At 32.9% G+C, this 8,785-nt stretch overlaps 1 protein-coding gene across 2 annotated transcripts; it reads right to left on the bottom strand.

The window, feature by feature from the left end:
• Positions 1-454: 454 nt before the first annotated feature.
• Positions 455-7,990, bottom strand: LOC111307941 (protein phosphatase 2C 70). 2 transcript variants are annotated; one of them, XM_022906295.2, is made up of 13 exons: positions 7,549-7,990; positions 5,762-5,951; positions 5,456-5,656; positions 5,174-5,349; positions 4,921-5,079; positions 4,043-4,186; positions 3,899-3,960; positions 2,558-2,693; positions 2,105-2,199; positions 1,412-1,527; positions 1,187-1,316; positions 895-949; positions 455-782 (listed from the first exon to the last, which is right to left on the bottom strand). In XM_022906295.2, the coding sequence occupies exons 1-13, from the start codon at positions 7,690-7,692 to the stop codon at positions 630-632; spliced, it is 1,761 nt and encodes a 586-aa protein (XP_022762030.2). In that variant the 5' UTR covers positions 7,693-7,990; the 3' UTR covers positions 455-629. The 2 variants fall into 2 exon arrangements, 1 of the variants encoding a protein (XP_022762030.2); XR_016331975.1 differs by having other exon boundaries at positions 560-782; positions 1,412-1,863.
• Between the last annotated feature and the right edge of the window lie 795 nt (positions 7,991-8,785).

The following is an 8,785-nucleotide window of genomic DNA, read 5'->3' as shown; positions in this document are numbered from 1 at the left end:
TTTATCATCTTATATATCTAATGTGCAGCGTATGGTTAATATAAAATAAATAAAAAAATTATCCATTATTAATTATTGACTCTTATGTGATACTCTCATGGCATCAACATGAAATTTTTACAAAATATTTAATATTTATTCAACAAATGATATATAATAAAATTATATTAATTAAACATTAATAAACACATAATTATATTGACTAAATACCATATAAACAAGTTAGATTAACAATATTAAAGTTTGAGTTAGAATAATATACTATTTAAAAATTTAAGATACAGAATAATATACTATTTAAAAATTTAAGATACAAATTGTATATTTGTACAAAAATTGTAGTCAACTCCATAAAAACATACTATCATGTAGCATGTAGATTGGCATTTCTAATTAAATCCTATTTTACTGGCAAAAGAAAAAAGTAAATCCTATTTTGTTTCTTACTCTGGTCTAAACTCTAAAGCTCAACGTATTGTATTAATATAGTTTATTTATTAACAAGAAAGTAAGATCTCTGCAAGTGAAAGACTAATGTGACCATGGGTGATTGCAAAAATGAAAGCAGAAATGAAAACAACATTGAAATAATTAATCAGAATTTCGCACCTAGAATTTCACATTGGGAATCAACTTTTAAAACTTATTCTGGATCTGCTGTCAAAATCTAAGAAAATAATAGAGGTGTTATCCTTTGTTCGCAGTGTCCTAGCCTCATTCAACAAAACATTAGCAATCTTCCCTGCCAAATTCTCCTTCTCTGTCGGATATCTCTCCCTCGTCTGAGCACCCCAAAAGTTCAAAACTTTTCTTAAAATGACATTACGTAAAAGAGAAAATCGATATCCAAGAACCAACTAGCAAGAAACTGTATGTCATGTAACGATATAATACCTGCGCAACTAACTGAATTGCCTTCTTAATGCTAACAACATCCCAGAATCCATCGCTGCACAAATCAGATCCACATTTCAACTATCTCACAAAGAAAATGGCCAAAAACTAACAAATACAAACTACAAAATATGATAATATAGCCAAATACTGCTATTGAAGTATTTTCCATTATAGTCTGGTTCAGGAAGGTAGATAAAACAAATGGTTTTAATGACAAATACCACTGAGACTCCGGCAATATGTTTTAGAGTGCAAAGATTCAAACAATGACAAAGATCAATTGAATCACCTTGCCAGTAGTGCAAATGCCCCACTTGTTTGATTGATATGCACAACTTGACTTATGTAAGGCTCAGAACTAAATCGCGAATCTTCTTGTTTCACAAATTTGTCTCCAAGCATCCTAGCAAGGTTCAAACCTGAAACAAGTGGTCAATTATGCAATGATGTGCCTTGATTTTGTGATGCTGCTGAATCGTGACTGTAATGATTAGATAGAAAAATTTGCTCGTACCACATATACGTGTTTCCCCATCTTTTAATGGTTCTCCTATTCCTTCAATTCGGAGTCTTTCAGAATAACTAGTTACTTTATGGTCTTCAGTCATCTTAATCTGCTTACCTCCCATACTGTCACATTAAAATTCAATTTGATCATAAGTACAATACTGAAGGCATCATTATGACGGCCAATTTCATTTTAAATAAATGAGAAAAACAGAATACAGAATTTAGACAAAATAATAGAAAAATGGTGAGCAAATTCTGCAGGAGGTGATACACCAATATGACAGGTTGACAGTACAACAGGAACAGACTGCATTCACACTACAATGGTCCTTATGTAGGTGCATCAGTATAAAGTCATCGTTAGATGAATCGAAGACTAAAATGACAGCAATTAACGCAAGTAGCTTCTGACAGATGCTGTTAGCTTTCTTCATGAATTGCTGACAGCAACCAATCCTGTAGTTTTAACTTATGAATTACAATATTATCCAAGAATGGCAGACAATTTCTTAAATATGATTACAAATAGCCATGATCAAAGCCATAGTAATCAAAATTATTGCCAAGAGAACCCATATTACCCTGCTTGCCTAGCAGAGACTCCTTTCAAGACTCCACATGATGGACTCTGATCAAAATATGTCTTAATAACCCTACAGATCCCACTAGTTGGAACAATAAGAATAGAAACACATACTTCACAAGACAAGCTGAATCTCCAACATTTGCACATTGTGCAAAGAAATTTTCATCAGCATCAGCCCAAACCAGAAGCACTGTTGCAGTACAACCCTGCAAGTAAGTAACTATGATGATATGCAAACCATATACTTCAATTAAGGCAGAAAAAAGGATCCATACTTGACAATAAACCATTAAATTATAGTGAAAGCCAAAAGGATATGTAAAGTCAGAGGAAAAAAATTTGCAATAGCCTGCATAAGAAGATTATTATTCAACAAGAAAGAGTTGTAGCATATGTACAAATTAACTATTACTAAAAGGAAAAGGAGAAATACAGCATACGAAGGACGTTAAGATATATAAAAGCATTCCAGTGCACTATGAGACATTTCCCAATGAAAACAACAATGAAAATGCATATAGAAGGTAGAGAAAGAAAAGATGAAAAACCAAATGAAGGAAAAACCTCATAATAGTTATTCATGCACACTTCTGTTTGAGAGAATGCATCTCTAAGAACATCTGAGGCATCACGTTGTGACAAAACCCCCTCTCTCTTTACAGAATCTGATAAAATGTTAGCAACCATCTCAGGCAGAAGCCTGGACATAAAATTTTTTTAACTTCAGTAAAATAGTTATGTCAAAATCAACATTTCAGTTAAAAAGGGCAGAACTACTAGTTTTTTGTCAGAACAGAAACCTTAAATCTGAAACTCAAATCTTCAAGTTACAATAATAGAGCAATTCAGGCATTCAGTATGGTAACTGCCAATTTGGAAGAAGCACAAGACAACAGACAAGAACACACACACACACATATATATATATATATATATATATATATATATTCAACCAAAGAGAACAAAATAAAACAGAATCTAAATGAGATGATGACAACATCCATTTTGTATTGCCTTAATACTCGATCTGTTTGTTCACTTGCATTTAAACACAAAAATGGAGAGAAAGCTAGTGAAAGAGGGCAGATAAAAACATAAGTTCTCTCGTGTCTATTACATTTATAAGTCTCCAATAATCCCTTTCAGCACTATGGTATTCCAAAAATGCTTCCTTGTTTTTTTTACTAAGTATTACACTTCCCTTTTCCTCTTCTAACCATTTCCCATGGCAAATACAGTGAAAAGTTCACACAGGTAATTTTCCAAATTTCCACTATTAACTAAATATTATACCACCATCTACACATATTGACCATCCATGATTGTATAAACACTTGACTGCCAATTGCTTAATAAAAAGAAAAGTATAAAACACAACCATGCAGGCATATTTAGGAAGATGATGGTTGGAAATGTCAGCTACCAAGCAGTCTAGCATGGAAGAGAAAGGTACTGGAAGGACCTAAACACCTAATCCAGATTCTCTCATGATATATCTAACTTTAATCCAGATATACACTGGGATACAAGTAAAAGATTTCAATGGGTGAAGTTTGCCTAGTCTGAAATCTTCTTTTATACTAACTATTATGTCATAACAGTAAAAGGCATTAACAATCAACTACAAGAATATAAAACAATTTTATATTAATAATCAAGCAAAAACTAAGTCATACCATCTATATGATCAGAAGAACATGAAAGACAAACTCTGACTTTAAAAAAACACAACAAATACAAAACCAAAGATAGGAAAATATGCATATTTGATACACTTTAGTAAGCATGATTAAGAATATATGAGAAAAAAAGGTTTATCTGATAAATATCAAAATATGAGAGGTGTAGGAGTCAACCACAAACCATGGCATGGAAACACACTAAAGATGGAATAGGAATACTAACTTGCTTGCAGATTTGGCCGCCTCAATACCACCATGTCCATCACAGATACCAAACACTCCAAACTGCAATGTCAACCCAAATATGAGATTTTTTGCTTCTGGTGAAGCAGAAACATATCAACTAAAATATCAATAACTTGAAAACCTTATCAATGCCAGGAAGAGGCCACTGATGATAGCAAACATCTTCCATAGGAAGCTTCTTTCCTCCTCGACGCAACGACATAGGGTCTGAAGCAATACCAACGCCAAAAGGGACCAGGCACTCATTTTGGGATGAAATATGAACCTGTCAAAGTAGAAAATAACAAGCAATCGGTAGAATTAGCTGCAAATCCAGTATTACCATGCATTACAAACTGAAATGGACATTATATTATCTTCAACGAACATATAAAAGAAATTACTTAATTACAAAAGAGTCCATCAGAAAACTAAAGCAGTTATGTAAACGATCATGTCTACAATCACGTTAACCATATAGGATTTTATCTTATGGACAACAGTCTATCAACTGTTAACTGATTTGCACCATTAATGTTTAGTTCATCAATTTACCTCAGCACTCTTGAAGAATAATTATGAAACATAAGCAAATGATAGTTCCCTGAGAATAAATAAATAATATTGGCAAATAAAAGAGCACAAAGGTTATGAATTTTTACAATGTCATAAATGGATGTTGCTTGTCACATATGACACAATTTCTTAAAAGGTATTCCATATTAGTAGGATGATTCTGACAGTCAGAATATAAAAAAAGACGAGTAAGATATCATTTCCAACTCATGATCTCAGATTATGACAATATTTCAGATTATGACAATCTCACCAAATTGCTGAAACAAGAAAATTTTACCAAAATGCAAATACTTCAATATCATGAAGAACTGAATAAAGAAAAACTCTTGTTCATGCAAAATACAGTACTTATGAATATAACAGAATTTGTCTAGAAATTTTGATATTTTCAGATCCAAATGAGACAGAATTACATGTAAATGAATAAGCAGATTGACTTACAGATATATTTGAGGTTGTGCCAAGCGTTATTGTGTCTCCACTTGCAAGTTCCATTGGGTGACCCCAACGCCTACTTCCAGATTCAGGATGATTAATTGGCCGAGAATTCAACAGCGTTCCATTGAGGCTACCCATGTCCGTCAACTCCCACTTCAATCTCTACAAGAGTTTGTACATTTGAAACAATTAGTGCACAATATATACATCATGCGACCAAATGCCAACTAATTCACACAACTTATAAGAAGTTTACATTTGAATTCCAATTTATCATTGCATGCTTTCCGGAAACCTCTGAATCCTTCAATACTAAATCACTTGGAGAAACTCTTCCAAGGGTCAGCGGTAGCCTCGCAGTGCTTGTTGACTGTACAGAACAATGAAGTCCACAAGAAGGACCCGAGACAACCTCAAGAGAGAGGCAACTTCCTGCACTTCTAACAGAAAGATATAATTACATGCTTTACACATTAGTCAAGTAGAAAGAGACCAATACATTAATCTCCTTATAGAAGTGAGAGAAAAAAGGAATTACTTTGATCACTGATAGCTTTCGGCACAAAATCTTGTGGCTTATCATTTTCCACACCAAATTTCAAGTTTTGACTTTGATTTTCTGGTCTACTGAATTTTTGCGCTTCAACTATGTGCTCTGTAAACAATGGATGCTTTAATGTCTGACCAACCAAAATATCCTCTGATGGATCAGTTATTACATCTAGAAGCACACTATCACCTGTACAAAGTAAATTATTAGCATTTGGATTTGCTTAAGCAGAAGACAGTTAAAGCAAAACTATAAAGAGAAATATAATAAAAGATGAAAGCATAAAGTTAATACCCTGAGCCAAATGGGGAGATGCAGAGGGAAGCCTCTGTTTGTGAACAAGTCCCTGAGTACGAGGTGAGCGCAGAAGAGCTTCATTTTGGTGACATGCTCCCTCTAAATCATAATTTCTTGTTAAATCATTGCTTTGATCTTGAGCTAGATCTACATCATTTGATACAAGAGGCCTCTCCAAGTCATCAACCTGGAGATCAATGTAAAGTGTCAAAATGTATAAGGGCCAAAAGAGTTTCAAACAGAAACAAATCCACAACAGTTTCTAAGTATTCCCCTTGACCAAATGGAAGGAATATACTAAATATACACAAAAGTTGTCACAAGTTTTGCATTTAGATAAACAAACACATGCAAAGAAAGATCCCAACTCTTGCTTCCATCACATGAATTTAAATCGAGTTTGCATTGATAGGAGAAAAGTTAAAGGAGGAGAAACAGAGAGAAATCATCTAAAGTGAAATTTAATTTCAATATAGTTGTTTGGATATATGATAGAAGAAATGAAGAGGAAGATGAGATAATTATATGATATTAGGATTGTTGTTCCATGTTTCATTTAGGAATAAGTGAACATATTTGGAAAATTAGTCTATCAGTTGGTTGGTTTCATTGACCTCTAAATTTCTTACTTACTTTTTCTGCAATCCAAATTTCTCACTTACTGAGGGATTCACAAAATGAGTTATAAGATAGATTGTAAATGATAATTAAGTTATCGTCTTTTCTCTTCTCTCCAAATTCTGCCATCCAAAGAAGAGAAATCAACAAAGGTCTTGATGACAAGTGTGGAAGGGCACTTATTAAAACTAATTTTAGAAGAAAGATTTTCACTCAGTGCATTTAAAGTAAAAAACATTCAACGTCATCTACTACAAGGATGCATAAATTTATTTCTAAAAATGGCAGCTTAACATAGCGCCCTCAGGATAGGGCATTCATTAGCATCTATGCTTAGCAAATATGCATTACGCCATCAATCATTGTTGACTCACTTAGAATGGATGTCTAAAAACTCCAAGCAGATTTCCTACCACATTAAATTCACCAAAGTACATGCCATATCCAACAAAAATGATTGAAATTCACATTTCAAAACAGCTAGTAAAAACAGACAGACTACAGGTTACACATCATATCCAGCATTCATGATTCAAATTCACATTTTAAACAGTTTATATAAAATGGACAAGATGTTACGTGCCAACCAGCTTTTGATCAACTTGAAAATCAGTTACTCCTTTAGCATCAATATAAAATCTACCGGCACTATTGAAAAATACCTAAAAAATAATGAGATGCATCTCTCCAATTTCATGAATCAAGTAAAGCAGCACTGCATTTCCACAGCTTTCAGCAAACTAAAAGCGGAATCATTAATAAAATCTACCTATCATATCAAATTCGTTTTGTATTCATTCAAAACATTACTAATTGATTCATTGCAAACAAAGTAGCTAATATATGAATCAACCTAATAATCTTCAAGTAAATTATCTCGAAATCAAAATTAAAAAAAAAAAAAAAAAAAGCTCGTAACTACCAGAAATCAATCAAATGTGTACTAAAAAAATAAAACCTCAAAAAAAGAAAAATTCAGCTCCACCTAAGCTTAAAAGGTGATGATCCGCAATCGCAAATTTACAATCAAACCTAAATCAATGCTCGTGAAATAGATTTCTCTTATAATCCAATGACAACTTTGTCTCATAAAAAATAAAAAAATAAAAAAAAGGAAAGAGGAAAGATGATTTGAGGAAGGAAATGAAGGAGGAGGAGAAGGTTACCTTGATGGTGCGAGAGCGAGAGGAGAAGGAGAAGGAGAAGGAGAAGAAGCGCCATGGTTTGAAGGCGAAGAGGATGAGTATGATGATAAGGATCAACATGAGGAGAAGGAAGGTGAAAACGACAATGCTTTGGAGCATCGCCATTGTCGTCTCGCGCTCTCTCTCCCCTCAGAATTTCAGATTGGGCTCCCTCTTCGCGAGAACCTTGCTTTGAATTGGTCGCACCTCATTTTCCCCCAATTTTTTTTCTTCTTTTAATTAATTGTTGTTTCCTCAACCGTTCGACGTATATATTAAATTCTTTTTAACTCAACTTTTTAATCAGAAAAAAAAAATTCCATAAAATTATTATAGTCTTGAAAAACAGTTGGTGTTGCGAGGATTTCATGGTGACTAATGGATTTATTATTAATTAATAAAAATATTATAATAACTTCTATCCAACTGAATCCGTAGAGAACATGAATTGCTTTGGTATTTTAAGACATTTGTCTTTTTTTTTTTTTAATTTTAATTTATCCTTAGCCTCCGAAATTTATCTATTTACATTACTTAATGAGAATATTACATATTATAGTAGTTCTTATATTACCAACAGTCACTTGTTAGTTGTAATACTTCTAACATCATAGTAAATTTGCCCTCCCATCAATAATTTCGTTAACTCCATTTGATCGTTCCGTCAATAATTTCATTAACTCCATCATTAAATATTTGTTGACGACATGTGTCTGTCTTGTGTAAGTTAACATGTCAAAAGATTTGATTGTTTAATTTTTCCCCTTTTTTTTTTTTTTGACGGAAAGATGAAACGGTGGAATTAACGAAATTAATGATGTTTTATTTTTTATTTATTTTATTTCCTTTTTTTTCCCTCTTCCTCGTTGATCAAGGGCCTGTCGATTTTTGCAGAAGATTAGATTTGACATACCCGACACCAAGACGGTGGCTGGAGCCAATCAATCCCTAAAGTCATCGATTCAAGAGGAGAGAAAAGGGATCAAGCTCCATGTTATTTGTGATGCCTAACATCTTTCTTTGCCAGATTGGTGACAATTTGGGCAGAATCTGGCCTAGTCGATGCAAAGTCATCAACAAAGCCCCTAATAGGCAATAAAGAGAATGAAGAGGAAAAGTGAAAAAAGAAAAAAGAAAGAAAATTAATATATTTTATCAACTATTATAATTTAAAATAAATAATTTTTTAAAAATTATATTTTAATGAGTTTTAATTTTA

The sequence above is a fragment of the Durio zibethinus genome, chromosome 22 (genome assembly GCF_047325235.1).
Source record: "Durio zibethinus cultivar Kanyao isolate XHJ-2024 chromosome 22, ASM4732523v1, whole genome shotgun sequence".
In the NCBI taxonomy this organism is placed as follows: domain Eukaryota; kingdom Viridiplantae; phylum Streptophyta; class Magnoliopsida; order Malvales; family Malvaceae; genus Durio; species Durio zibethinus.
The sequence above is the reverse complement of the archived record's forward strand: the minus strand, read 5'-3'. Positions and strand labels throughout refer to the sequence as shown.

Bases quoted from the DNA above. Each gene is read 5' to 3' on its own strand.
- LOC111307941 (XM_022906295.2), bottom strand. From the start codon at position 7,692: ATGGCGATGCTCCAAAGCATTGTCGTTTTCACCTTCCTTCTCCTCATG. The intron at 5,350-5,455 runs GTAATTCCTTTT...TTAGAAGTGCAG, and splicing joins GAAAGCTATCAGTGATCAAA to GAAGTTGCCTCTCTCTTGAG. The intron at 4,187-4,920 runs GTAAGTCAATCT...CTACTTTGACAG, and splicing joins GCACAACCTCAAATATATCT to GTTCATATTTCATCCCAAAA.